This window comes from Orussus abietinus, unplaced genomic scaffold (assembly GCF_000612105.2).
Source record: "Orussus abietinus isolate OABI.00-Male unplaced genomic scaffold, Oabi_2.0 scaffold8, whole genome shotgun sequence".
Lineage (NCBI taxonomy): Eukaryota > Metazoa > Arthropoda > Insecta > Hymenoptera > Orussidae > Orussus > Orussus abietinus.
Genome location: NW_019395997.1, coordinates 110,056 through 136,708, shown reverse-complemented (window position 1 = coordinate 136,708; position 26,653 = coordinate 110,056). Strand labels below are relative to the sequence as shown.

Below are 26,653 nucleotides of genomic sequence, written 5' to 3'. Positions count from 1 at the left end.
CGCGGTCGTCGCGTACACGTGCGCTGCGCCGGGTAGCGGCGCGCACTGCGCGCCGGCTGGAGCCGGCCAATCGCGTCGAACCACCTGTTACCGGTCGACTCATCGGCGCGCGCAACCTCGCGGTCGGCGAAACGTGGGGAGTCGCCGCCGGGGAAAGTCACCGGCATGCGGGCAGGAAAAATCATTCATGCGGGCAATCGATGGGGATGACGCGCGCCCACGCTGCGGTGTCGCGGAGATGCGACCTCCTTTATTGGCGCCGGCGTGGGAATATTCGAAAATACGGGGTGGACTGACCCTCGGAAGTCTCAAGATAAGTATCGGGGAACGAGGCGCGATCACCGAGGAAAGGAATCGAACCAAAGAAATATTTCATTAAGAAACTAGGTAGAGCTTCGCGCCAAACGCATTAAAGGCCTGCGCGAACGGCACCGAATACTTAACGCCAATATTCGCGGTACGACCGTCACTTCGTTATGGACTTATTTGCATCCATACTATTTTTAGTGCCTCAATTTTTTACTTACTACCGGGTGCCATCAATTATTATTCAATACTGCTTATCCTTCTTTTAGCGCGATAAAAAAAAGAGGTGTAATTACACTAGCACGCCTACGCCGATGCCAGCAGGATGTTATTTGAAGCAACAGGCTTCGTAGATAACGTATTGACGCCGCCATGGGAATTTTGGGGGATAGGGGATAAAGTAAATATGTACCGTTATGTACCATTAATAAATAAGAATATCCGCAATACTGCGGAAATAGGCGAGTGACGACTATCATATACCAACAGACGATGTTAATGATGTTAATGAGGCTTATGAATAATAATCCAAACCGGGATGCCACGATAAAGTGGTGGGAAAATCATTGTAGGGGGAAAAATATGTATGGCGTAGTAAGTAACGTTTACGCACTTTCTTGTGCTTTTCAGCATTATATACTCAAGAGTAGAGGGAGAAGGAAGGTTACTTTCGGCGAATGACGCACTTGCAGAAGCGTGGGATGAAAGGGCATCCTGAATACACGGACGTGAGTACGGTGGATGAAAAAGTAATCAAAGAGACAATTGTATAGCGACATCGCGTCATAAAACAATAAGTTAAAAATATGCAATCACCGAACTCGTTGATGCCACCTGTTTATTAATCAAGGAAACGGATTTATCTTTACTTTGCTAGATTTTTAAGGAACCACGTATGTTCCGAGAAAACAAAAAATATGTGCTTGTACGTTAGTAGATAGAAACAATAAGAATTATTCCGCATCACTTAGTTGGATAGGTACTCATAAACTAACAGTTGTTATTCGCATTTTATTATTTTTAAATTCTCTCTATTACGGTGCGTTGCCACTAGGTGGCAGGGGCTGCAAGTTGTTCAGAAAATGTCCATGTGTATTGCCTTCCCATTTCCTCTACTCGATAATAAAATTTAAACTGATTGTAGGGTTATGTTTCAATTGAAATCAATTTATATGAATTTTGTAAATATTTTGAAATAGAAGTGCTCGATGAGACATTTAATGAGCTACTTACAATGATTACTTATAAGATATTATGCCGTTCACTGAATCTACGCGCAAGACATGTAATGTCAAAAATTGACATTCAGAAACACAGAAGGTTGGTACAATAAATAATAAATAAAAATATCCACATACCCTTAATAAGTTTTGAAAATGAATCTATAACCGTAGTGAAATTAAAGTAATAATTATTTCTTATATGAAGTTTGCTATCACAGGTCCTGGCAGGTTTTAGTAAGTAAATATTCAACAGAATCGCAAACTCTCAAAGAGTATCAAATACGGGTTGAGTACATTCGCAACTTTAGTATCATCGCTCATGTCGATCATGGGAAAAGTACCCTTGCAGATCGACTATTGGAAATGACGGGAGCGATCAAGGCAAACTCTGGAGCACAAGTATTGGATAAGCTGCAGGTTGAGAAAGAACGAGGAATTACCGTGAAAGCACAGACGGCTTCGTTAAAATATACATACGAGGGTACGGAGTACCTTCTGAATCTTATCGACACTCCTGGTCACGTTGATTTTTCTAACGAAGTGTATCGTTCCTTAATTGCCTGTCAAGGTGTGATACTTTTAGTCGATGCAAACGATGGAGTACAGGCTCAAACGGTTGCAAACTTTTATTTGGCATTTGGACAAGATCTCGTAATAGTGCCTGTGATAAACAAGATAGATTTGAAGAATGCTAACCCAGAAAGAGTTGCCAAGCAATTAAAGACTCTTTTTGATGTCGAGGCAGATGATATTCTTAAGATATCAGCAAAATTAGGTATAGGTGTTGACAAACTCTTAGAGGCTATTGTCAAAAGAATTCCACCACCACCTGCCATTAGAGATGCACCATTCAGAGCTTTAATTTTTGACAGTTGGTTCAGTAAATACAAAGGTGCAATTAGTTTAATTTATGTGGCCGAAGGATCTCTGTCTGTTGGACAGTTTATCACTTCTGTTCACACAGGCAAATCATATGAGGTCAAGACAATCTCTATTCTGAGGCCAGATGAAGAATTTGTGAAAACCTTGTAAGTTTTATAAAAGTATCTTGTTGTTTATAATGAAGATGAACTACAAATGTTGGTGCATGTTCACGACATGCGTTGGACGCCTTTCTACGGCGTTTCACCTTTTCGTTTCGTTCGCACTACTGTGGCAAAACAAGGCTTATTTAAATAAAAACATTGTCCTCTCTTACAGAATTATATTTTACATATTATAGATTTGCGGGACAAGTAGGATGCATCGCCTGTAATATGCGAACTTCCGAAGAGGCTCATATAGGGGACACTTTGCATTTGAAAGATAAACCTGTGGAAGCTTTGCCCGGATTTAAGGCTGCAAAGCCGATGGTATTTGCAGGGATTTATCCAATGGATCAGTCCCAAAACATAGAATTGAAGAATGCTCTAGAGAAACTCATACTTAATGACAATGCGGTCACTATTGAGCTAGACTCCAGGTAACGAAATAAACACTCAGTCATTTGAGGTCACTTGAGTTGTACCATTTCTATATTAATTTATTACAGTCCGGCACTCGGTCAGGGCTGGCGTTTAGGTTTCTTAGGCCTGCTGCATATGGAAGTCTTTACGCAACGTCTTGAACAGGAATATGGAGCCCAGCCAATAGTAACCGCACCTGGAGTGACTTATAAAGCCAAAATTATTGGGCAAAAAAATATATCAAAATACAGAACTGATGAAATTCTATTCAACAATCCGGCTGCGTTTCCCCAAGTACAAATTGTATCTCAGTTCTACGAGCCAATGGTATTAGGAACTGTTATTACTCCAGGTAAATACTTTCCTTGTTACTGTTCTTATGGTCATATCGCATAACTAATGTTGGCTAAACTTTCAAATGCGATGAGCAATATTCCTTCTATTGTTTGCACAATTTTTTCACAATCTATATCTAATTAAATTTTGTAAAACGTCTAGTGAAATATCTCGGGGACGTAATGTCCTTATGCATGGATAGGAGAGGTGTTGAAAAATCAACAACCAGCATTGACGATGAGAGAATACTGCTGCAATTTACATTGCCATTGAATGAGATTATCGTTGATTTCCACGATTCCCTGAAGTCCATAACTTCGGGATATGCCAGCTTTGATTACGAAGACATTGGGTACGAACCTTCAAATATCGTCAAAGTTAGTAAATATTACTTAACAACATTTTGACACAATTTATTAAGAAGAATAAACTTTACGTAATACAAGTATTTCACTGCATTGTGGAATACCATTTTTAGTTGAGTATTCTATTAAACGGAGTGGCGATTGAAGAATTAAGCAGAATTATTCATGCAACTAAAGCCAAAGAGGAAGGCAAACGATTATGTACAAAGTTATTGGATATTATTCCTAGACAGCAGTTTTTAATCGCTATTCAAGCAGCAGTTGGCGGAACAATCTTAGCAAGAGAGAATTTGAAACCATTTAGGAAAGATGTCACGTCAAAATTGGTAATTGAATCTTTTAAATTATGAATACTTAATACAAGCATGTCATGTGGGTTTTCCTTTTAGTACGGCGGAGATATTACGAGAAGGAAAAAGCTTTTAGCACAACAAGCGGAAGGAAAGAAGAAAATGAAAGTAATAGGTAATATTCCTTTACCAAGAGAAACTTTCATTAAAGCGCTAAAACGTTAACATCACGGTTCAAGGTTCTTTTAACTATTGTTAACGAACCAAGACGTGAACGTTGATACGAACTTGATTTCCAGTCAATTTTAGTTGAACACATAGTTGTTCATTTTCCAATGTATTTGTTGCCCTTGTATATTTATAAACAAAAATGCCAACGAAACAATGTTCTCTAATTTTCCGCAGAATTTTGTTATTATCCACAAATAAAATGCGTTAATACATGGTTTCAAATGATTCATCTTTTATTTTTGAACTGTCTAAATTGATAAACAAAATGATGGTTCATTACGTAGTTGAAATACCGGTTCTACCCAATTTTATTTCCCTTTAGAAGGCCGACAGGAAGGTGGTTTTTAACATTTTTCTTTAGAGGATTATATTTAATTTTGAAACTTTTTGGACGTTTTAAATGTCCCGCTGTCTTTTCGACATATTGGATTTGGAGTTTTACTTCGAGACTTTCCGTGGAAGGCTTCGAGATCAGTTAGTTCCTCCCTATGAATATTTCTGGTGTTGGCAATTAATCAAAATAGATATTTTTTGCCCACCACATGAGACTGACCAATGGAGTGCGGCCTTGGCCATCTTTTCTTTTATTCCAACCATTCCAACCATTAGTTACTTTTCATTATTTCCATCGGACTCAACACTGTGATCGTTTGATCGTCATTTCCGGTATACTAGGGTTATTTTATTTTCATTATTCAAGAGTTGGCACTTTGTTAAACATCGCGTACACGTTTGAAAACATCTTTTGAATTGTAAAGTTGGGGTTACAATAGATTGTACTTTATAACTTTCAATTTTTGTATATTTCCCGTTAATTTATTATTCTTGCAGTTCAGTTTTAAGAAAAGTCAAATGCGTTGTTCGTCGTATTTGTTAAGTGCAGAACCAGTTATTCAAGTTTCATTGACACTCATTATTAATCTCCTTCGCTATGGAAGAGGCAGAAGAAAATATCAGGGATATATCATTAAAAAATAAGAGGAACAGAAATATTACGGAAAATAGTGCAGGTTGGCACAATGATACTTTATTCAATGAAGCTATAATGGAATTTGATCTCTTCGATAACGAGGATTGTAAACTGGAGGGTAATACAGAGGTCAAGGGACACGATTATTGTTTTAAAAAACCCATTGAAGGGGCAACTGCTACATTGACCCACGTTGATTTTGTTAACAATGATGTTAAGAATACTTATGATTTGAATTTACAAGTTTCTTTAAATCATTCCTCTCTGAAAGTATGTACAAATACTTTAAAAGAAAGTACCAAAAAGGAAGTATTATCAAACCTATCAGAAAATGAAATTCCAATAATCGAGGACCTTGCAGTTTATAAATTATCTCACTCCACTCCGAAAATATATGAAACAAATTCTGTCAACAGTGTTCATGCCACTTTGCCTAATACTCTAAAGCATAAATCGTTAACTGAAGAAGGTAATCATTCCCTGAAAAGAAAATTTCTGACTGATAGTTTTAATTTAAGTATACCGAACTTTCTTGAAAGAAGCTTCGATATTCCTACGCCTTGCTCTTTGAATAACAGCACAGATGAACAGAAAACTTTTTATGGTTTGCCTTCGAGGATCAAAACATTAATTCAAAAGGTGAAAGGAATTAGTGAATTATACCGTAAGTACATTCCTGTTAAAGAAAATCATTAAATATTTATATAACATTCAACGTAAGAATTTTTATTTCTTGTTTAAATGTGTGATTTCTTGTTTTCAATTTCCAGAATGGCAAGACGAGTGCTTAAATTTGCAAGCTGTTAAAAGTCGGAAGAACTTAATATATGCACTTCCCACAAGCGGAGGTAAAACGTTAGTTGCAGAAATGTTAATGCTTAGAGAAATTGTGTGTAATAGAAAGAATGTGCTATTTGTGTTGCCGTTTGTTGCGCTTGTACAAGAAAAAGTATGTTGATTTTTGGATGCATTATCAGATCTTTTATATTTTTCTTGTTATAGTTTACTACTTGTAATAATTATTACACATACTTGCAGGTTCGATCGATGTCACCCTTCGCTCTTGAATTAGGTTTTTTAGTAGAAGAATATGCTGCTGGCAAAGGAATCTATCCACCTAGGAAGAGGCGTAGAAAAAATAGTATATACATATGTACAATTGAAAAGGCTCTAGGCCTTGTAAATAGTCTCATTGAGCAAAACCGGTTGAAGGAGGTAAAAATAATTACACGAAAGAAATAAAGTAGTTAGAACAATATTGCTCTTATTTTGTTATAGATTGGCATTGTAGTTGTCGATGAGTTACACTTATTGGGTGAAGATGGTGGCCGCGGTGCCAAATTAGAAACTTTATTAACAAAAGTTATATTTACTGATGGTAAGAGTGAATTTAAATTAGTAACAACAAATGTGTAAGATTTATTCCATTTGCAGAGAATGTACATGTAATCGGAATGAGTGCAACGATAGGAAATCTGCAAGACTTGGCAAAGTTCTTGAATGCCGAGATTTACACACAAAATTTCAGACCTATTGAAATCAAGGAATACGTCAAATGTGAGAGTGACATATGGCTATTAAATTTAAAAGAGGAAGAAATATTCACTGACAGGAAGACAGTAAATTATCAGGTATTTCGACCAAATCAGTATCGTTAATATGTATTATAAATTAAGTGCGTATACAGAGATTATTCACTTTTTTCTTTACCTCTCAGTATTCAAAAGCTGCAACTAAAATAGATCCAGACATGATTGGCGGTCTAGTAAAAGATGTAATACCCGCAGACTCGTGTCTAATATTTTGTTCAAATAGAAAAAATTGTGAAAACGTATCATTGTTATTAACAAGAATCTTGCCTAAGTAAGTGGTTTAAAAGGACTGCCTTCTAACATACTTTTTAGTATAAATATGATAAAAGCAATGTATACTCTGAATATTTTGAAATGTACATCATATAATTTTAGGTTCATCGAAGAGCATAAAAAGGAAGAAAAAATAAAACTGTTAAATTCTCTTCGATTGCTAACAGAAAATACAATATGTCCTGTATTAAACAAATCCATTAGATTTGGTATAGCTTACCACCATTCGGGCCTAATGGCAGAAGAAAGAATATTATTAGAAGATGCATTTAGAGGAGGAACCATATGTGTCATTTGTTGCACTTCTACATTGGCTGCCGGTGTCAATTTACCAGCGAGAAGGGTAATTCTTAAGCATATATTTAATTATAATTTGAATACATTGTACAGGATAAACATTTTCTAGGTAATACTACGTACTCCATACGTTGGAAATCAGTTCTTAACTTTGAGCCGATACAAACAGATGATAGGTAGAGCTGGAAGAGCTGGATTGGGAGAGATTGGCGAAAGTATACTTATATGTAAACCCCAAGAAATCTCAAAGGTAAAGTCTCTATAACAAAAATTATTTGCAGCATATGAGCAATTAAAATTTTTTTTTCTTTTTTATATATATAGGTCAGGGCACTCCTTACGTCGAAGATGGATGATTCTCTGAGTACATTACACAAGGAAGAAGATCGCGGTATTTACAACTTAATTTTAAGTTCTGTTTTACTTTCATTGGCTACAACACGGTCAGAGTTACACAAACTGATGTCAAAGACCCTGTTAAGTGTGCAAGAAGGAACATTGGGTGTTAATACTAAAAAGGTTACCGACAAAGCTATAGCTGAGTTGGTCAAAACAGGAGTACTTTGTGTGAATCAACAACAAGGGAAGGGAACTCTCGTTGATTCCAATGTAACTGTTGTCTTTCCTACTCAAGTTCCTACCGATTCACCACAAGCAGTCTCTCCACAAAATAGCAAGTCTATTATATTAAAAAGCTCGACTGTATTAGACGTCAGCTATTTGGGGAAAGCTGCTATGAAAGGTATTGTATAAATCAAAACATTTGCGTATGTCGACTGAATTAATAAGTGCCAGAATATAATTTCTATTTTATTTACTTTAATCAAGGATCGATAGACTTAAGTACTGCCTACGTGCTGTACGAAGACTTGAAAACAGCCCAGAAACATTTAGTACTTCTTGACTCGTTACACCTTTTGTACCTAATCACGCCTTATGAGTTGGCTAGTCAGATAACCCCTGTAGGCTCTGTATATTACGACGTGGTAAGGCAATATTAAATAACTTCTAATATTTAATTAATAAAAATACAAAATTAACACTGCATTCTTCACTTTTAAGGTCACCAATTTGTCACAAATTCAAATGGAAACTTCAAGATTATTAGGTCTTGATGAGGCTGTTATAACGAAGATACGTGATGGAATATTATCAAAGGTATAAATTTAAGGAGACTTTGTTTTATGAAGTGAAATATGTAATAATGACTATCATGTATCAATGTAGGGTATCGATCCCAGAGTTGTACAGAGATTCTATTTGACTCTTATGTTACACGAATTATGGAATCAAGAGTCAGTCTACGTTGTTGCTGACAAATATCAAGTACATCGAGGAACTATCCAAAATTTGTTAAATGCAACTTCTTCGTTTGCTTACTCCGTAGTTCGATTTTGCGAAGTAGGTTCACTCCAGCACTTTATTCAATCAGGACTTTTGTAGCATGTTCCTTGTGGTATTGACAGTATGTTTAACCCGTTTCATTTTGTAACAGGAGTTAGAAGAATTTTGGGCATTTAGGGATCTGTTAACAACATTCAGTAAGAAATTGTCATGCTGTTGTTCCAGTGAGTTGGAGTCGTTGATGGAACTTCCTTCTGTCAAAGTGGTAAGCATTGCTAATGCCATTGTGTATGGAATAAATTATATGGCATACATTACGTAATTATGTTCTTATTATATAGGGCAGAGCACGTCAACTATATAATGCAGGATATAAGACTTTAAAATCGATAGCACAAGCCGATGGGAAAGAATTATATACGAAAATAGAACATTTGCCTAAGAAAACAGCTGCGCAAATTATTGCAGCTGCTAACGTGAGTACTCTTATAACTTATGTTTTTGCATTATCAATTTGGATTTTAGATTTCATACTTCAAAAGTAAATTGAAAACTCAATGTTTCAGTTATTACTGTTGGAGAAAGTGGAAAGCCTTAGAGATGAAGCTGAAGAAGTTCTGGAAGGTTTGGATATTTTTCATGCGTAGCAGTTTTATTGCTAAGCATCCGTGTTTTGTAAAAAAGTAAGTTAAATTACTCTGTTGACAATTTTGCAATTGCAAACGCGCACCGAAAATGTTCAATTTAATCTTTCAAATAATTTAATTATCTCTTCCGTTTGTTGATAAGAAAATCGTTACAATGTTGGTCATTTCTTTGTCTTTTTTCTTCTGTATTAAATGTTGTGCTTTTCAGAACAACGTGTTTAAAGAATGAATACGTTGTTTAAGCGAGCACATATATTAAACAGGCAAACAATGATTAGGTATCTACTGCTCATTGCGATTCACGCAGTAGTGAAGATTGTTTGCTACAACTTCAACTAATTTTTAAGTTACTATGTCTAGCACAGTAACCCCGCTGCCAATTCTACGTTACTTACCGATAAGGTGAAAGGTACAGTGGGTCTTCTCGCGACGTTCCATCTCGGATTCCTCTCCTCTCTCTTCTTCGACTCTTCGATCTTCGTTATTCTTCTTCTGGTACCACTTCCACCAAAGACATCCACGCAATGGCTCCGACGACATCGACGCCTCGCACATCAGTTTTTGCCTCGAGTCTCGTGGTTTAACAGGAAACCCAGGAATTAGAGGATAGTGTCCATCGCGTCGGCAATAATTATTATTATCGAATGGTAAAAAATATTGACTGTTATGATCATTTATGTAAAAGAAATATACAAGTGGATATAACTTAGAAATTTCATCTCTTTTTATATAAACACGGTTTTAGAGTAATGGAAGGAAGTTTGTTCTTCCTGTTGACATCTTTTACCTTCTTAAAATCCATGAAGTAGAACAGATCATGAGATAAATCCTGCCACGTATCGATGAACCCATAATTTGATAGCTCTTTCGTGAAATGTTCCACGTTATCGAATCTGCTTTCGACTTCTGCTATCTTCAAAATTCCACTGCAAACAAATATGTAGTTATAACAAAAAGATTTCTTAATATAATTTCGTTATGAGTACTTACTCTTTCTTAAGAACTCTATTGGCCTCTAATAAATAGTCACTTAGATTAGTTCCCATAAGTGATAAACAAAAAACCACAACGTTAACTCCATTAGTCAACAATGGTGTGTGAGCCATATCACAGGCTTTGACTTTATCGTTCACTGACACTAGATCTAAGGAGTGTACTTTATGAGGCACCGAATCTGCAAGTTTTGCTTCCCCACATCCAAAGTCTGCTATCACGTGGTCACTGGGCCTGCAAATGAATAATAAAATCATTCGTCATGAAAACCTGCATAATTTAAGCATATTAAAAGCTACTGTACATTTTCTTTATTGCAGATATAATTATATCCAGGGGATTTATGGGCCATTGTTCAACTTGATGCCTGTAACCTTCATGATAAGCCAGAAACTCCTCAGGATTACTTTTAAAGTACTCCTTAGATTGTTTACTCTCATTGTTGTATAACTTTTCATTTAAAAATCTGAATCTAGACGCTTTCAGCTGGGCCATCATACGATCTCTCAAGGATAACGGTTTCATAATCGCTTTCTTGACCTTTACTTCACTCTGTTCTTTTTCTTCAAGTAATTTTCGTAATTTCTCTATATTTAGATTAGTTTTATAACCATCTACTTTTCCTTTTTTCACAAAATTGCTTCGACTTGGGATTTCTTTCTCATAGACAGTTTCAGTCTTTTTTACCTTCTTCTTATTCAGACTTTTTTCTTTTACCATACTTGCAGTAGGGTTGCATTCCTGGATATTTTCACACTGCATATCGGAATGCTTTTTCTTCTTCTCCTTTTTTTTAATTATTTTATCATTTACTACATCCGATAGCTCATTCTTGTGTACATAATTTTTACTTTCCTGATCAACTTGACTCACAGCATTACTTTTTATAATTTTAGAAGGGACCTCTTCTGCATTAGACTTTGATAATTTACGTTTCTTCTTTTTCCCTTGATCATTTATTTTGACACTTTCGATAGTTTGCACAGAATTGAAGGTACTCCTGTCTCCGTTACGATCTTTTTTCCTCTTCTTTTTCTTCTTCTGCTTATTAACGTCAACGTGCTCAATACTTTGCATCGAATCGCAGGTAATGTCATGTTCTTTAACCTGTAAATTCTGTGAACCCTTTGAAATCTTCGATTTTCTCAATTTCTTATTTTTTATCTTTATTTTCTACAACAAATAAAAAATAGTTAACTAATAATTCGAGCAGAACTAAGCATTTCATTGACTGGACGGTGTCAACAATTATGGGTCATGTATTTTACGATTCTAACCTTGCGAAACAGCTCTTTATTCAATGAATCACCAATTTCATTGGGTTCCCACGTAGCCTCAGAAAAAATGCTCATCGCTTTCGGTCAATATTGTCAAAATAAAGAATCTTGAATCAAAGCGTACTTGCCTGCACTTGACACGAACACTTTCTTAGCCAACAAATGTCGCTGTCAATCTCCACGTGCGACTACCTCCGAGCAAGGGCGCGACACGACTCAACACGACTGGATGCGTTCGGGAATCTGCTTTGTTTCGGAGAGTGCCCGTACCGTGGCACCCTCTCCGCTTGGAGAAGCGAATCAAATTACTTCGCGCGCTATTCAAACTCGTTCAACGCGTTCGTCCAAAAGAGTCGAAACGTACTTTTGACCCAATTGGCGTTGTTGGTAATAGAAAATAAAAATTCCCATCGTTCCGCAAAAGAAAGACAACCTCGAGGATAGTAGCTGCACCTTTATTTTCCATTTCGTGCCTACTACGGTATACAACCGCGTCTCGCTTCGCCCCAGAAAGTCACCATCGAATCTTCGGTGTCCTCGTCATCCGCCGATCGATCCTAGAAATATATAAATTAGAAAGCCCGGTCCCCTCCGTGGTAAGATAAACGGAAACCGTCGTAGCAGCCGATCCCCGTCTAGATCCACCCTCCCATGATCTGTCCGGTCGCCTTGGACTTGCCCCTGAGTTTGGTGGTAGCGATCGGGCCCTGTTCCTCCTCCTGTTTCGCCGGCGGGGCCTTCTTCTTCTTTTCCTCGTCGTCGGGTGCTTCTTCCGGCTTCTCGTTCGACTTCCCCTCGGGGGAGCGCGGAGCCTCCTTGAGAGGAGTGGACTTGGCGGCCTCGTCTTCCCTGGGGTCCTCGGGGATCGGCGTGGGCGCGCGGAACTCGGTCGACCTCTGCTCCACCGGCGGCGTCTTCTCGGTCGCCTTCTCGGTCGCCTTCTCGGTCGCCTTCTCGGTCGCCTTCTCGGTCGCCTTCTCGGCCGCCTTCTCGAGGCTGGCGGCGCTGAGGGCCTTGAGCAGGCTCTTCTTGACGCCCGTGCCCGCGCCGTTAGCGGCGACCAGCGAGCCCGTCGAGGGCTGCCGAGCCGTGTCGGCTATCCTCACCCTGACGCTCGAACGCTGCGACGTGCTCGGGCTCTTCCCCTCTCCCTCCGGCTTGTCTGGAAAGTCATCGTACCTCAGAACTCGTCCTACCCTCCCGTCCCTACCGCTACTAGGCTACGCCGAAAGGGCAACTCGAGAGGAAGAAGGAAGAGAGAGTCACCCTCGCTCTCCTCGTCGGCGGCGCCCAGTCTCCTGCCGAGCATGAACTTGGCGTAGGCGATCCTGGTGGTCGGAGAGACGACCGAGAGGTTGGGGTTGTAGTCGAGGATGCGCTCCGGGTCCATGGAGGCGAGATTCGAGTCCGGATTCTGCTGCAGGTGTCGGCGAAGACTGCGCCTGGTCTGCCGCTGGACCGCCTCGGTCGTGCTCCCGATCGGGTCGCGGGCTATCGTGTTCTGCCTCACCACGGCGTTCCAGTCCTTCTTCTTGGTGGTGCTGCTGCTCCGTCGACCTATGGCCCGGGCTATCTGGCTGAACACGTCCTTCGGCTCCTTCTCGCTCTGGATCACGGCGTTCACGATGCCCTCCACGATGCCGATCTGGAAGTCCTTCTGTAGGCGGCGCTCCATCACGCGGCCCTTCTTCCCGGACACTGCAACGCCAACGTCCGCGCGATTAGATTTCGATTCCCCCGTCTATCTCGGAATTACGAATGCATCGAAGCCACGAGTCCCCGTGTCCCTTTCCCGGCTCCGTCGCGATCCGTCCGAATAGGGACGCGCGCCGGCGGGGCCGTGCAATTGGCCATTTACGCGAGGTTGATGGAATCGCGAAAAAGGACTCGTCGGATCTACCAAATGGCCCGGAATCGCCGGAATCGCCGGAAACGCGCTTCGCCTTGCTTATTCCATTACTATGTAATTACACGCGGAACAAGGGTTGGGCCGTTCCCGCTCGACGTAATCTCGCGATTAATTCGGGCTCGCCGAGGGGATTTCTCGGCGATTAAAACTTGGCGGATTCGCGAAATATTCTCAATTACGTCCAGCTCGTTCGTCCACTCCCGAGGAAGAGGGAAGGGGCAAGGGGAACGCGACTTACGCGCCGCCTCCGTTTTGTCGAGTTGGGGAGTCCTCATGCCGTTTTGCCGCAAAATGTCTATTAACTCGTAACGCAAGGTGGAGATGTCTTGACGTATTTCCATGACGTCGTCCTCGGTGATTCCAAACTCGTCCCGCTTGCGTTGCTCCGCCGTCACGTAGCGACGAATCAGGAGTCGCATCACCGTGTCGTGCCTCGCCATCGCCTTTTCCCGGTTCTTTTTCTACAACCGAGGAAAGATCGCTCGATCTCCGAGTCTTAATAATCCGAAAGGTCCTCCTTGGGTCGCACTTACTATAAACGACTTCGTGGGCTTTCCACCCTTTCCGCATTTTAAAATCTTGTCGAAGGTCTTGGCGGTGGGAATCATGTTGAAGGGGGGTGGAACCGTGTCGCCGTCCTCGAAATAGCTCATCCACAGGTGACTTCGAGCAAATTTCCACTCGGTGTCGGCCCTTTCCTTTAAACGAAAAAGAAGGGAAGACGCCACGCGTGTCGCGTTTCATCACTCGAGTCGTCCGATCGCCGCGGCTTACCGAGATGATCTGATAAGAGTTCGACATCATGGCAATGAGCATGTTGAGCAGCACGATAACGTTGATCACGGAGTACGAGCCGAACATGAGGAGTGCCCAGAATCTCGTGAAGCTCTTTATGCCCGTCAGATCGAAGGACATCAGATCCACCATTCCGAAACTCGCCCAGAACAAGGACTGCGAGGTCTCGAAGAGGCTGGAACGAAACGACGATTAGCGCTCGAGCGGGCAACGTGTCCGCTCCGGCGGATCGTCTCTCCGTACTTGGCAAATCTTCGCCATATCGAGCAAGCCTTCTCCTGATTATCGAAATCCGGCAATCCGCTCGGCATGTGATAGCACTTCATCTTCTCGAGGTCCGCGTAGTACCACATCAGCTGGTTCATCCCTTGGTTGGAAATGAAAAATGGTTGAAACGTTCCGCAGGTGGAGCGATGACACTTACCGCAGCCGAAGGCGAAGAGCACGAGTGTGTAGATGAAAAAGAACTTGATGATGTCGATGATCATTCTGCCCAGAGATATTTGAAGCGGTCCCAGGTGAGGATTCACGCTGAATATGTGCACGAGTTTCAAGAAGCTGCACGGAAAAAGGATCGATGCGACTCAACGACGTCGTTGTCGAGAAAGAAGAAAAAAAAAATGAGGAATCGGCAACGGACTACCTGAATATCATTCCGGCGGCGAATGCGCCTTCGGACAGGAGCATGGGGTCGTAGGCATCCCACTGGTCTCTCGGATACCAGGGATCTTCTCCGCTCCAATATTCCCTCTGGGGAATCGAAATCGCATTCGAAATCGCATTCGAAATCGCATTCGAAATCGCGCGAATGAATGAAATGCATAGAATCGAGCGAGAGTCGGTCGATCGCCGGGCCGGTTCTCACCTGAACGATGAGCCACGCGGTAACCCTCAGGCCGATCCATATGACGTAAAAGGTGTTCTGGATGAAATCCACGATGTTCCACAGATCCGATATGTACTCGAGCAGCCCGTCGGACCAAAGAGACCGGATTTCCCCGATGACCAAGCCTGAAAATAGAAAAACTCGGATCGAGCATTCCGGGACGGTTCCGTCAAGCTCCTCTCCAAACCGAGCCTTACTGATCACGTATAGAATAACGCCGGACTCGACGAACCCGGGAATGCACCCTCGTTCCCTCCTCTTCCAGCCCGCGAGAATTTCCCTCATCCAGGCGTTGCCGAAGAGCTCGATGACCAAGTACTCGATTCGCTGGGAAGCCATTCCCAGGAGCACTGAAGAGAAAACGGAGGGGCGATATCGGAAAAGAAGACACGGAGGAATCGCGACGGATCGCTTACTCAGAAAGAAGGCATAGGAGGACGAGTGGCAGATGAACTTGACGAAAGGCTTCTTCATGAAGAGGCCCATCTTCGAGGTGGGGGACATCATGTAGATCGAGCTGTAGACCGGAAACATGGCCCCCAATTTTCCGACCTCGATCAGCTGACCGATCATGCTCTTCCTGCGGAAACCGGGCAGTCCGTCGTACCAAATGGCCGCCAAGAGCTGCTGGACGTTCGGATGCGCGACGAACTGCGGGGCGGAAATTGAACTCGGTCAGTCGAGTTCGGCCGTCCCGTCTTTTCCGAACGAGATCGATCGATCACCTGCTTCTGCTTGTACTTGATCGCCAGCTTGAGTCGCTCCAAGGTCTGTCGCTCCCCTGGCTCCCAGTTGTCTCCGGAGGGATTGTAGTTGAGCATCACTTCCAGCTCGTGGGAGGTCCTGGCGTGGTCCAGCAGGGATTCCGAGAAGGTCTGGGTCTGCTCGCGCATTTCCTGAAAATTCGAGTTCCCTTCGATCGGCGGATCTCTCGCTCCGAAAAAGCAAAATCTACTTCTCGATCGACTCGACCGTCCTCACGTTGTACTCGAAGCGGAACTCCTGCTCCATGCGACTGAGTCGCCTCAGCTCCCAGGACAACTCGAAGGCCGTCAACAGAGGATCCCTCGACGACAAGGCGATCAGGGAGGGCGAGGTCAGGGCTCGGTAGGCGTTGATGCGAGCTTGGGAGTGGCGAAGGGAGTCCTGTTCGCTCGAGGTGACGCACTCGTCGCATCCGCACCTGCAACGGAAGGAATGATTCGTCCGTCCTCGACGGAGATGGAAACGGCGGGGTTTACCGAGCATCGTGGGGCGTCGGCAGGGTGGCCCCTCGGTCCAGCAGGATCTTGAGGATCTCGTAATTGTTCTTGTGCGCCGCCAAGATCAGCGGCGTGATGTCGGGGGTGAAGTTGGAGGAGGACCGGTCGACGGCTTCCCAGCTCTGGAGCGAAAAGAGAAGAGGTGGCGAGGTGCCGAGCGAGGGTCGACGGTAGTCTCTACTCACGTAGGGCTGCCCCGGGACGTGGATCCTTTCCTCCCACTCGAGCAGGATCTCCACGGCCTCCACGTACTCCTCCTTGATCGCGTGCAGCAGGGCGTCCTGAAAAGGAGCCGATCCCGGATTAGCGCCGAGGCCACCTCTCCTCGGGCCGAAGGTACGAACCTTGACCTGGATCCCGAGCTCCAGGAGCAGCTTGATGAGCTCGATGTTCTCGTTCTCGATCGCGGCGATCAGGGCGGATCGGTTGAGGGGGTCGACGCAGTTGATGTTGAGAATCTCCGGGTGGTCGCGGTTCTCCTCGAGCAACCTGCGACCCGGAGAGGGTTTAGAAGCCGCCGGAAGGACTCCCCCGCGGATGGGCGATTACCTTTTGACGGTGGCACAATCGCCTCGCTCCGCGCTCAGCAGGAAGTGCTTCTCAACTGGGCCAAGTGAGTATTCGATGGGCGGCTGGAGAGACACCTCCGAGGGAGCCCTCGCCTCGTTGCCGAGGAGGTTCTGCCGAGACTCGGACGGATTCATGATCCCTCGGCGAGCCGACTGGCATCGAGGGCTCTCGGGTCGAGGCTCCTGGGTCGCGCTGCTCCGCGGATTATCGTTATAAATTCCCGGATTACGCGCGTTTACGAGGCGATCGCGGAACGCAAAGCTCGAGGTCGGACTCCGATGGACCCGGAGCTTGCCAGCGGCATACCCCGAAGAGGGTCGTCGCAGGTGCAGCCGCACACTGAGCGGTCACGGCAGCATATTTTCCGGAAGCCCCGCCGAGGCCCGGCGACAGGGGCTGAACCGGATTAAGCACAAAACGTATATAGGGTGTATTAAAAGGAACGATCTGGATCCGGACGGTGGCGTAACTCGGATTTCTCGGATTTCTCGGATTTCTCGCCCTCCTCCCCCTGGAGGGACCCCGACGACGGATCGTCCGGGGAAGTCTTGGAGTCGGACCGCGTATGGGCGGGGATATAAGTCTCCGGATTAGACGAGGCACACGACTGGGCTGTAACTCGGAGCTCGACGCGCGGCCATTTCTCATCGTTTCCGCCGGTTTCGGTATTTATGACAAAGGCGACGAGGCCGACCGGAGTCGAGCTTCCGAGCGGCTCGGGGGGTCGCGAAAGACGGGACCTGGAGTCGAATGCGACAGCGTTTATTCGTTAAGCAGGTAATTGCATTATAGTCGAGAGCGGGAACGGGAAAGAGGGGTCGAGACTCCTTTATTTTCTCGGCAGGGACGACGGAATTATGACGGAATTATGACGGAATTATGACGGAAAATTAGGAAGGAGGGCTCGTTTGGGTCCGTTCGCGGGGGAGGACGATTCCGCGCTTCCGCCATTTCGGAATCGCGATCCCTTCGTTCTCGTCCAAAGGGGTCGGAGGGAAGAACGAAGAAAAGAGCTCGTCCCTTCTAGCGGGGCTGCCCCGAGCGATCAACGGAAACGGGTCTGTTCGGCCAACGTGGTTTAATCCTACACTTATACCGGTATTAAATTTACATCGAATTCACCGTCACGAGGGATATTAATTCTAAGCCTCGCATCCTTATCGCTAAAAGATTGACGATTTCTTCTCTCGGAACGGAAAAGGGGACGAGACTCGAAGCGAGGGCCAGGGGAAGCGGGCCAAGAGGCGACTCCGACTCCTTCGCGACTCGAGCGAGATCCGAAAGACATCTTGGGCGCGGGAGCGAAGGTTGCCCGGGTCACCCCTCCTATCCACCGACGGCGGTCCCCGGCTCTCCGGAACTCCCGGGGACCCGCCAGAGAGAGAGCGAGAGAGGAAGGCCCCGTCCTTAGACGACCCAGTCCTCGACGACGTCGAGGGACCCGTCGGCGTCCTCCTCCCCGAGGTCGACGAAGTCGCACGGGCGCGAGAGTCGGGAGGAGAACCTCGTGGGGCCGAAGAGGACGCCCGGGCACGGGAAGGGGAGATCGCGCGCGTTCCTGCCGAAGCGGATGAACTTGAGGTCGCCCCTGGCCGCGCGCTCGAAGAGGCGGCCGTCCAGGTCCCGAGGGCGCAGCGGGCTCCGGAAGCCCTCCGGGTGGCCGCCGCGGCCGAACCGGATGAACGAGGACCCCTTGGTGCTGCGCCGCTCCTTCGAGTCCTGCTCCTCCTGCCGGTCCTCCGACTTCTTGTCCGCGTAGGTCAGCTCGTTGGGCCGCTCGTGGTAGAGGCGCAGCGGCGCGTCCTCCTTCAGGGGGGCGAGGACCATCGCCGAGGAGGGCGCGAGACAGTCCAGGGCCAGCACGGTGCCGTAGATGACGGTCAGGGCGATCTGAAAGTCCGAGATCGGTAGACTCCGAGCGCCGCGACGCGACCGTCTCCTCGACCGGAGAACCCCGCCCGACTTTGCCGCGCGAGTTTCCGAGTTTCCGAGTTTCCGAGCGCCGCGTTCTCGCCCGAGCCCCGGTGCCGAGGCATTAACGCGTCGTTTGTCGGTTTAACGGTAAACGGAGTAAGATCGATCGGCCCGCGTCTTGCCTTACCGCAATTAACCCTTTGCGCGTCCTTCCCGCGCGGAGATGCGACGCCTCCGGACCCGCCCCTGGTATCGCAATTTCCTCCCTATTTATGGCCCGAGAAAGAGAGGCCGACCTCCGGCATGCGCCGCGACGCCGAACGACCTCTTTCGGCAAAGGTGGCCCGGGAGACGGCGAAAGGGAAGGACGCGCCCTCGGGGAAAATTAAGGCCGGCCGCGGGAGCGGATGAAACGTTCAAAAGGCCACTTTTGCTCGCTAATAAACTTGCGCGATAAAAAGGTACGTGACGAGCGGACTTGAAAGTCGAGACCTCGGCCGCGTGGGCGAGAAGCTCTCAATCTCCTCCCAAACAAACTTCCATAAAACGAACCATGAAGCAACTTTTGTCTACCGAAAGAAGAAAAGAAAAAGGGACGAAAAGGGAGAGGACGGTCCGCCCCGAAACACGACGCGCTCGGGGTGCTCCGAGTTCACTCGTCGCGAGGAAAGACGCCGTTTTCATAAAATGCCCCGCTTTATATGTACATTAATTTCGTCCTCCCACCCCCGGGAGGGCGGAAAGGATCCCACCGGATTTTCTCCCCGTCGCGTTAACGAATGTAAAATAAAGGGTCGCGCGGCTTACGAGGCCGTAAACTCGGCGAGAGGGTTCCGGTTATCGGGTTGCCGGGGTAAATCGCGCCAAGAAACGACAGCGGAACGCGCACCGTGAAACCACCCTAATGGGGATTTTCTGGGAATTTTCTGGGAATTTTCTGGGAATTTTCTGGGAATTTTCTGGACGGCGTCCGAGGAGGAGGCGTCGATCGGCTTACCATGTCGGAAACGTCGAGGGTCCGGATGCGGAGGCGCACGTGGCCGATAAGAGCGTGATACCAGCCGGCGGAGGGTCGGTGGAGTGAGCGGCCGGGGTTGCGGATGTCTCCCTTATATAGAGCGCCGCGCAGCCCCCGCCCCGCCCCCGTGGGGGGCGGTCGCGTCTGAGTTATGATTGGCCAGGCGTATAACGCGATACCTCAACATTATTTTCATTCAATTATACCTCGGCTACCGGCCTACGTAATCTGCCTTATTATTTATCACCGTCGGCGGACAAAGCTCGTCGGGGGGACGACGGACCCTGGCGGCGATCGATATCGATCGGATTCCGGTCCGTCGTCCCGTCCGTCGTCTCGTCGACGACCCGAACCGACCCGAAACCGACCGCCGAGTCCGAAACGGAGGCCGACCTGTTGAATGCGGCCTGTTGAACTCCGCCGCCCCGGCCGGCCACCTCCCCCGGCCGTTCGATCGGTCGATTCGACCCGTTCGATGAGCGTTTCCGGCTCCTCCGTCCTATCCGTCGATACCTTCTCGCATTCGGTTGTTCCGCCGGATCCGGCAAAATATTGTGTCCCATATTAATCGGTCGAATTGCTTCCATAAAATTTTTTATGAGCGATCAGGTGCACCAGCGGCGCTATTACGCCGAGGCTCGCCGACTCCTTGAAAGGTTGAATTACGAGTCTTTCTCGCTTCGGAGAAAATTGCGCAACCTCCGGGGGCAACGGAGACAAAAAAAGAGGAGCAATCGACGGTACTAATTAAAAGGTGAAGGTTTTCGACGTCGCGAGTCCTGTCCGAGGGCGAGCGGGAGGCTCGCCTTTTCGGAAATTCGGGGGTGGAAGCGAGTGCCCGGTTCCCGGAGGGTTCCGACGTCCTACTTCCGGGTTATATTTCGAGCTCCGTATACATTTTTGCCCTTGCCGTCCCTCGTCTCGACGAGGTGTCGACTCTTGCGCGGTCCGGACGGAACAATGCGGCTGCTTATCTTGAAAAATGTCCGGTTCCTCGTCCACCTACGACCATTGTACGCGGCTGCTTTATAGGAGGAATCGTCGTCGAGAGAGCCGAGGTATAATCCGAAGTTAAGCCGAGGAACTCGCGCTTAGAGTACCGTTCCGAAAACTTGAGTATTTCCGAGGGTTCTCCTCCCTTTACTTATTCGTTCTCTATCCGAAATTCGCGCATCCTCCCGCGTTCGTTCCGGAGCGGGCTAAAACAGGTATATACGATTCGTCGTCCATTCTGAAGTCCGGGCCGAAAAGTGGCGCGCACCTAGAGCCGGACCAATCGACGAATAAAGCGGGAGGTTCGCGCAGGAGGACGGAACGTACTTCGATGGCTCGGTCCGTTCAATTTCTGCCTTCGTAGAAAGCGCGTCGATAGATCCCACGAGTAGGTGTGCAACGTTAATAAATAATTACGCGCGAAGCCCGAAGGAACGAGTTCCTCCACGTGGCCCAAGTGTCCTCTGCCTCGCGCTAAGATCCAGAGCTACGAGACACTTTATTCGTAAACGCGACACGAAACGACGACGACTACGACGACGAACAAAGGTACTCCGAGGTAACCTAACCACCCTCGAAATCATCTCGCGACCTTCACGAATTTCTTCGTCCGTTCCTTGAGATCAACGTCGAGCTAGCGAATCGTTAAATTTCCTCTACCCTAGTAAACGCCGAAAAGTATCTCTAAGTTAAATATCTCTAATTTAGTCGGTCGAGCAAACGGTCCGACCTCGATTCCTCCCTTTCGTGGGTCCAGGAGGAGAAATAAATAAGAGCAAATCGGGGAAAAGACTCGGACTCAGACTATCCTACACGCGCCATTGGGGTTACGAGTTTTCCCGGTCTTTGGTATGGAGAATCCCGGGCAGCAGTGTTCCCGATGGAGCATCAGCTGAGAGTTGCTGTCGTCTCGCTCGGCGCCCAGATAGAAGACGTTTCCGAGGTCCTTGGAGGAGGAGGCCGCGTCGACGGTGGAGGCCCTCTCCTCCCTCGAGCCGTCCTCCTCCGAGCTGCTCATGTCGACGGTCACCTCCGACCTGGCCTGGGCGTTCGAGCTCGCGGTCGCGCTCGCCGAGTGCCGCCCTCTGGACGACGAGGTGCTGTCTCGATGCAACCGGAAGTGCTCCTCGGTCTCGTTCACCAATTCCCCGAACACGTCCGCGGGATTTTGCGTCAGGGTCGCTACGGCCCCCATTGAGTTCGATCTCGCCTCTGCGAAACATCGGATTCTACAATCGCCGCTCTTAAACCTTTTGCGGATCCTGGCTCGACTCGGTTCCGCGCGCGTCCGCGAATGTCGGTTCCTCTACTCGGGAGTCTAGGTGCGTCCATCTTCTACGTCCCTATCTGTCGGTTAAATTAATCGGTTTCGGGTACCTCTGGTATCGACGGACTTGATCGGCGAGTTGGCGACGGACCTCCTGACGACGTCCTGAAAGGTGATGGGAGAATATATCCTCCTCTCCTCGGAGAGGAACCCCGAGGACCCAAGGGGCGTCGGAGAGGACAGCCTGGAGTCCTTTTTGGTCGAAACGTCCACCCGGTTCCTCCACTCGCACCTGGAGGAGGATATGGATCCTCGGGTGCTGCCCAAGGAGATCCTCTTCTCGTTCGCGCGATTGTGCCACTGCGGAGGCTTGTGGGCCGCGAACCCCCGGCCCAAGGGACACCTGCCCTCCCTCTTCTCCAGCCAATACGTTTTCATCGGTCCTGGAAGGAGTCGATTTATCCTAAAGGAACTCCTCGAAAATACCTCGAGCGATCCCACGATGGACCCTTCTCCTCTGTCTCGTTTACCTTTCCCTTTAATTTGAATCTCCCCGCGTTCCGTCAGTTTGTACGAAGGTGACAAAAGGACTCTCGTCGAATGAGAGACGTGGATTTGCATCGCCTCACTGGTCGCCTCCATCCTGGATGCCGTATTCACGGAATCTCCGAACAGACAGTAACGGGGCATCTTCAACCCGACTATCCCGGCCACTACGGCGCCGCTGTGGATGCCCACGCGTATCTGAAGATGTTGACCTGCAAGGATCGTTCCTCTTATTAATCCGAATTAATTCGTTCCAGTCGTGCGCGGGGCAAAGGTTACCGGTGGATCTATCCTTGAGGTCGGTGATGGCCTCGATCATGTCGAGCGCCATGTCGCAAACGCGATCCGCGTGGTCGCTCTCCTTCACGGGTGCTCCGGACACCACCATGTAAGCATCGCCAATCGTTTCCACCTGTAAACGAGTCGTTTGTTGAAGAAATAAATAAGCTTACGAAGAAGAAAATTAAACGCCTTCTTTAGAATTTTTCTTCGACACTCCGACCTTGTATACGCGATTTCTCTCCGTCAGGGTGTCGAAGAGGGAGTACATGCCGTTTAACATGGACACGACCTCCATCGGGGTGATGCGGCTGCAGATCTCCGTGAAAGTGACCACGTCGGAAAAAAGAATGGACACGCTGTCGAACATCTACGAAAGAACGTAACCGACATTTCCGACCATCGGGGAAAATTCCTTTTCCGAGTTCTCAAAAGTCCTCCCTCACCTCGCAAGTGTCTATAGGATTCTCGCCGTTCCTCAACCTGTCGGCCACTTGTTTCGGTATCATTTGATAGAGAAGCTCGTCGGTCCTTCTCATCTCCTCGTCGAGCTTCCTCATGGACTCTTCCAATTTCTTGCTCTTGAGCTGCTCCTGGTCCAAGGCCAGCTTCAACTCCACCGATTGCTGCGTGCCCGCCAGCATCAAGTCTCTAACGGCGAGAGCAAAACGGAGAGATTCGGTTTTCGATGCAGCCTGGAACCTAATTTCATCCCGATGTCGCTCACCTGCTAAAGTCGTGCATGGACAGGTCATTGATGTAGAGTCCGGTCGCTATCAGGGCGTTCAAGTCGGGCATCACGGGAGTGCCGAGGTACATCATCATCCTCCAATTATCCATGTACACCATTTGACCTAAAAAGAGCACGACGCGATTACGATTGATCGAGAACAAATGCGACTCGAAAGTCGGCCTTCTCGACCTCAGTACCTTTCAATCTCAGCGTTTTATCATCGTGTCCTTCTAGCCGATTGCAGAAGTAAAACGATTCTTTTATTTCGGCCCATTATTAAGTACGTAAAGAAAAATGAAATGCTCGGTACCTATTGCCGCGTCGCCGCGATCGGTTTAACGCGTTGTTAAAAAAATTGTACCTTTCAATCTTAAGGTCTTATCATCGGGTCCCTCCAACTCGTCGCTCAACATCTCCTCGTTTCTCCGGCGATCCGCAGGACGTTCCGTAAGGACGGGCTCCACCGTCACGAGCTCAAAAATATTGTTCGTCCGGTTCAGGATCTGGAAAACGCGTTCGTAGGGGTTGCCGTCCGATCGAGAAGTTCCTTCGCGAGATTCTGAATTTTTCTGGTGGTCCCCGGGAAACTTACCGACTGAAATTTGAAAGCGATCATCGGCCTGACGAGGTCGAACCAGTGGGTGATCTTCTTCCCAACGAGGTCCGGCAGGATGACCATGAGCGAGTTTCCGATGCTCCTCATCACCATGTCCGAGCTGTAAAATGCGAGCGTCATCAAATGCGGTCGCATCCCGAGCGCTCCCGATTTACCCGAGACCTACCCGAACACGATGCAGAAGGGGAATATCTCGAAGAGGACCGAGGCACCGATCGGCAGGTGCTTCTCCTCCCGTGTCATGGCAAGGGAGGCCAGGGTGAAGGCTCGGTTGTCGAAAGTCAGCTGGAAGGTTACGTGGACGGTGTCGAAGAGGATTTCCTCCCTGATGAGCTCGATCTGCAGCTCCTTGTGGTAAAAGTACCTGGCCACCTCCCTGATCTGCCCCATCGTGTAGTAAACGAATCCCCGACGTTTACTCCTGTAATGGAGAGTCAGACCTGAAAATAGATGCCAAAAACTTGTACGATCTATCGGGAAACGGAAGCCGCGACTCTCGTCCGCGCGTTACCTTGTCGGGTCTCGTTCTCGCAGATGAAGGAAGGAGCTCGCATCCTGGGGTAGGAGAACTTGAGGTACTCGTGCAGATTGTCCAGGCCGTTGAGGAAATCGCGAACGTGTCGGCCCAGCACCGAGAGGACCCTGTCGTAGCCGTACTGGCCGACGAAACCCACGAAGTGAACTCCCATCTGGTCGAAGAACTCCTTCTCCGTGACCCCCAGGACCTGAAGCCGCCCCGGTCGATTATTCCGGCTCCGTTTTCGCGACTCGTCCCAACGGTACCTGTATCGCCTTCTTGGCAAGCCGAGGAATCAGGTTCTCGGGATACACCTGGTGGACGCTGAAACTCGGCTGATCGACCGCGGCTTGCCGGCGAATCTCCTCCCAGCGGTCCTCTCCGTAGACCTGCCGAATGTACTCGGACATGTTCTCCAGGATTAGGCCGTACATGGTGGCTTACCGAGGTGATGCACCTGAAACGAGCGTTCGCTCGGTTACGCGGCCGACCATTCGGCTACTTTATCCCCTCGGGGTCGGACCCGCGTGCCGTCGGAACGGGTGCCGTCGGAACGGGTGCCGGAACCGTGACTAACTTTTCCGAAGAGGATCCCGAGCTCGCCCCCAAGAGTCGCCCGCGGAAAATGATCCGAGCGGACGCGCAGCGCGGAGAAATACCGAAAAGGTACGGCAATTTGGAAGGAAAGTCCGGAGAGTGGACTAAGCTCCTAAAACTAGCGACCTTCGTTAACTCTCGACCGCCATAAATCCTGGCGGCGCGGCGTCCCGCCGAGAATTCTCTCCGATATTTCGCGGAGCGCTAGGTTGGCGCTCGGGACGGACCCGGGTCGGACCCGGGTCGGACCCGGGTCGAGCGTCCCTCGACCTGGGGCGATCGCTACCTTCCGGGCATGGCGGGAAACTCGGTCGGTCCCCGGTCCCGCTTTTCCCCGATTCGAAGGTATGATCACTAACCTCTTGACTTCGAAAAAGAAGTCGAGCGAGTGAGCATTCGCTTGAATGAAAATAAGAGGATCGTATAGGCAAAAGTCGAGCTATTATTAGACCGACTTTGGATTTCGGTCACGTCCCCGTGTCCGGCCCTGAATACGCGATTCTTCGTCGACGAGCGTTGATACGGCACTGCCGCGAAAAGGAAAGTCTACGTTTCCAAAACGACCACCGCCGATCGCCATCGCGATCCCGCCAATTTCCCGATCCGATCCGCCCCGGGCGCGAACGTTTGAGGCGCATCGAGGGTCGACGCCAAAAAGGACGCTCGCGACGGCTCGCTCGACTTTATCGAGAATTTATAGAGAGGACATCTCGCGGCTTCCTCTGCACTTCTATTAATACGAAAGTAAACCCAGGAGGAGTCACTAGAAAAATATCCTGAAATAAGCGCACCGCGATCGCCTCCCCTGTACGGCGCGATTCCGTACCTGCACCTGCGGAGAACGCGAACGAATCGGAACGCGATCCTTCCTTCGTTCTCGCGCGGTTTCCCCGGGATCGTTAAGGAGGTTGCGACACTTTTCGGCCACCTTGACCTCCGCCTTAGGAGTCTCGGCGAGCCGGTCCCGGAAGCGGGGACGTTAAAAAACGTCGCGTACCGCGGAAGCCTCCCGGAAGAACCCGGAAGAACCCGGAAGAACCCGGAAGAACCCGGAAGAACGTCGGAAAATAAGTAATCTCGTACGTGCCGAGATTCGGTTTAACCTTTTAGGGCCCGAACCGCGTCCTCGCGGTTAGGAATAAATCGACCTTAATATCGCGCC

General features: G+C 47.8%; 5 protein-coding genes and 1 non-coding gene across 13 annotated transcripts; 3 read left to right on the top strand and 3 right to left on the bottom strand.

Annotated features, from left to right (window-relative positions):
• Positions 1 to 104: 104 nt before the first annotated feature.
• LOC105699407 (translation factor GUF1 homolog, mitochondrial) lies at positions 105 to 4,396 on the top strand. Of its 5 annotated transcripts, none has more exons than XM_012424353.1 (8): positions 105 to 457; positions 576 to 1,626; positions 1,748 to 2,557; positions 2,752 to 2,991; positions 3,061 to 3,326; positions 3,473 to 3,687; positions 3,789 to 4,001; positions 4,065 to 4,190. In XM_012424353.1, the coding sequence occupies exons 2-8, from the start codon at positions 1,541 to 1,543 to the stop codon at positions 4,188 to 4,190; spliced, it is 1,956 nt and encodes a 651-aa protein (XP_012279776.1). In that variant the 5' UTR covers positions 105 to 457; positions 576 to 1,540. The 5 variants fall into 5 exon arrangements, with proteins under 5 accessions (XP_012279776.1, XP_012279777.1, XP_012279775.1 ...); XM_012424354.1 differs by having other exon boundaries at positions 105 to 706; positions 937 to 1,626; XM_012424352.1 differs by having other exon boundaries at positions 105 to 1,626; positions 4,065 to 4,396.
• Positions 4,397 to 4,777: 381 nt separating this feature from the next.
• On the top strand, positions 4,778 to 9,765 carry LOC105699558 (helicase POLQ-like). 3 transcript variants are annotated; one of them, XM_012424670.2, is made up of 16 exons: positions 4,778 to 4,862; positions 5,028 to 5,830; positions 5,937 to 6,115; positions 6,205 to 6,381; positions 6,445 to 6,544; positions 6,601 to 6,797; positions 6,884 to 7,029; positions 7,134 to 7,374; positions 7,438 to 7,578; positions 7,653 to 8,070; positions 8,157 to 8,314; positions 8,391 to 8,486; positions 8,556 to 8,729; positions 8,824 to 8,937; positions 9,014 to 9,148; positions 9,239 to 9,332. In XM_012424670.2, exons 2-16 carry the CDS (start codon positions 5,128 to 5,130, stop codon positions 9,317 to 9,319), a joined length of 3,060 nt encoding a protein of 1,019 aa, XP_012280093.1. In that variant the 5' UTR covers positions 4,778 to 4,862; positions 5,028 to 5,127; the 3' UTR covers positions 9,320 to 9,332. The 3 variants fall into 3 exon arrangements, with proteins under 3 accessions (XP_012280093.1, XP_012280091.1, XP_012280090.1); XM_012424668.1 differs by lacking the exon at positions 4,778 to 4,862 and adding an exon at positions 9,667 to 9,765 and having other exon boundaries at positions 4,906 to 5,830; positions 9,239 to 9,355; XM_012424667.1 differs by lacking the exon at positions 4,778 to 4,862 and adding an exon at positions 9,680 to 9,764 and having other exon boundaries at positions 4,906 to 5,830; positions 9,239 to 9,355.
• Positions 9,515 to 9,650, top strand: LOC111674328. The gene has a single exon (XR_002762367.1). It is a non-coding gene; the product is annotated as a small nucleolar RNA SNORA11 (small nucleolar RNA).
• LOC105699559 (ribosomal RNA-processing protein 8) lies at positions 9,753 to 11,789 on the bottom strand. Of its 2 annotated transcripts, XM_012424672.1 has the most exons (5): positions 11,590 to 11,789; positions 10,617 to 11,485; positions 10,310 to 10,546; positions 10,107 to 10,245; positions 9,753 to 9,891 (listed from the first exon to the last, which is right to left on the bottom strand). In XM_012424672.1, the coding sequence occupies exons 1-5, from the start codon at positions 11,662 to 11,664 to the stop codon at positions 9,874 to 9,876; spliced, it is 1,338 nt and encodes a 445-aa protein (XP_012280095.1). In that variant the 5' UTR covers positions 11,665 to 11,789; the 3' UTR covers positions 9,753 to 9,873. The 2 variants fall into 2 exon arrangements, with proteins under 2 accessions (XP_012280095.1, XP_012280094.1); XM_012424671.1 differs by lacking the exon at positions 9,753 to 9,891 and having other exon boundaries at positions 9,977 to 10,245.
• Positions 11,790 to 12,090: 301 nt separating this feature from the next.
• On the bottom strand, positions 12,091 to 16,924 carry LOC105699276 (transient receptor potential protein). The gene is made up of 16 exons (XM_023434138.1): positions 16,786 to 16,924; positions 16,627 to 16,722; positions 16,421 to 16,563; positions 16,161 to 16,362; positions 15,905 to 16,075; positions 15,596 to 15,830; positions 15,377 to 15,529; positions 15,159 to 15,304; positions 14,937 to 15,043; positions 14,718 to 14,851; positions 14,537 to 14,660; positions 14,273 to 14,468; positions 14,032 to 14,196; positions 13,737 to 13,959; positions 12,856 to 13,287; positions 12,091 to 12,751 (listed from the first exon to the last, which is right to left on the bottom strand). The coding sequence occupies exons 4-16, from the start codon at positions 16,188 to 16,190 to the stop codon at positions 12,225 to 12,227; spliced, it is 2,643 nt and encodes an 880-aa protein (XP_023289906.1). The 5' UTR covers positions 16,191 to 16,362; positions 16,421 to 16,563; positions 16,627 to 16,722; positions 16,786 to 16,924; the 3' UTR covers positions 12,091 to 12,224.
• A 4,811-nt stretch (positions 16,925 to 21,735) lies between these two features.
• Positions 21,736 to 25,328, bottom strand: LOC105699275 (soluble guanylate cyclase 88E). The gene is made up of 12 exons (XM_023434137.1): positions 25,161 to 25,328; positions 24,889 to 25,102; positions 24,544 to 24,817; positions 24,354 to 24,477; positions 24,123 to 24,264; positions 23,756 to 23,882; positions 23,475 to 23,679; positions 23,252 to 23,398; positions 23,029 to 23,161; positions 22,734 to 22,976; positions 22,314 to 22,646; positions 21,736 to 22,148 (listed from the first exon to the last, which is right to left on the bottom strand). Exons 1-12 carry the CDS (start codon positions 25,326 to 25,328, stop codon positions 21,736 to 21,738), a joined length of 2,523 nt encoding a protein of 840 aa, XP_023289905.1.
• Between the last annotated feature and the right edge of the window lie 1,325 nt (positions 25,329 to 26,653).

Coding starts and splice junctions, on each gene's coding strand:
- LOC105699407 (XM_012424352.1), top strand. CDS start 1,541: ATGATTACTTATAAGATATTATGCCGTTCACTGAATCTACGCGCAAGA. Junction 2,558..2,751: donor GAAGAATTTGTGAAAACCTT/GTAAGTTTTATA, acceptor TACATATTATAG/ATTTGCGGGACAAGTAGGAT. Junction 4,002..4,064: donor AAGATGTCACGTCAAAATTG/GTAATTGAATCT, acceptor TTTTCCTTTTAG/TACGGCGGAGATATTACGAG.
- LOC105699558 (XM_012424668.1), top strand. CDS start 5,128: ATGGAAGAGGCAGAAGAAAATATCAGGGATATATCATTAAAAAATAAG. Junction 6,382..6,444: donor AGCAAAACCGGTTGAAGGAG/GTAAAAATAATT, acceptor ATTTTGTTATAG/ATTGGCATTGTAGTTGTCGA. Junction 8,938..9,013: donor AACTTCCTTCTGTCAAAGTG/GTAAGCATTGCT, acceptor CTTATTATATAG/GGCAGAGCACGTCAACTATA.
- LOC105699559 (XM_012424671.1), bottom strand. CDS start 11,664: ATGAGCATTTTTTCTGAGGCTACGTGGGAACCCAATGAAATTGGTGAT. Junction 11,486..11,589: donor ATAAAGAGCTGTTTCGCAAG/GTTAGAATCGTA, acceptor TATTTGTTGTAG/AAAATAAAGATAAAAAATAA. Junction 10,246..10,309: donor AATAGAGTTCTTAAGAAAGA/GTAAGTACTCAT, acceptor ATTTGTTTGCAG/TGGAATTTTGAAGATAGCAG.
- LOC105699276 (XM_023434138.1), bottom strand. CDS start 16,190: ATGGAGCAGGAGTTCCGCTTCGAGTACAAC. Junction 15,305..15,376: donor CGTTATTCTATACGTGATCA/GTAAGGCTCGGT, acceptor TTCTATTTTCAG/GCTTGGTCATCGGGGAAATC. Junction 12,752..12,855: donor CGCCGACGAGGAGAGCGAGG/GTGACTCTCTCT, acceptor ATGACTTTCCAG/ACAAGCCGGAGGGAGAGGGG.
- LOC105699275 (XM_023434137.1), bottom strand. CDS start 25,328: ATGTACGGCCTAATCCTGGAGAACATGTCCGAGTACATTCGGCAGGTC. Junction 23,883..24,122: donor TAAGACCTTAAGATTGAAAG/GTACAATTTTTT, acceptor TGCTCTTTTTAG/GTCAAATGGTGTACATGGAT. Junction 22,647..22,733: donor GATTCAAATTAAAGGGAAAG/GTAAACGAGACA, acceptor GACTCCTTCCAG/GACCGATGAAAACGTATTGG.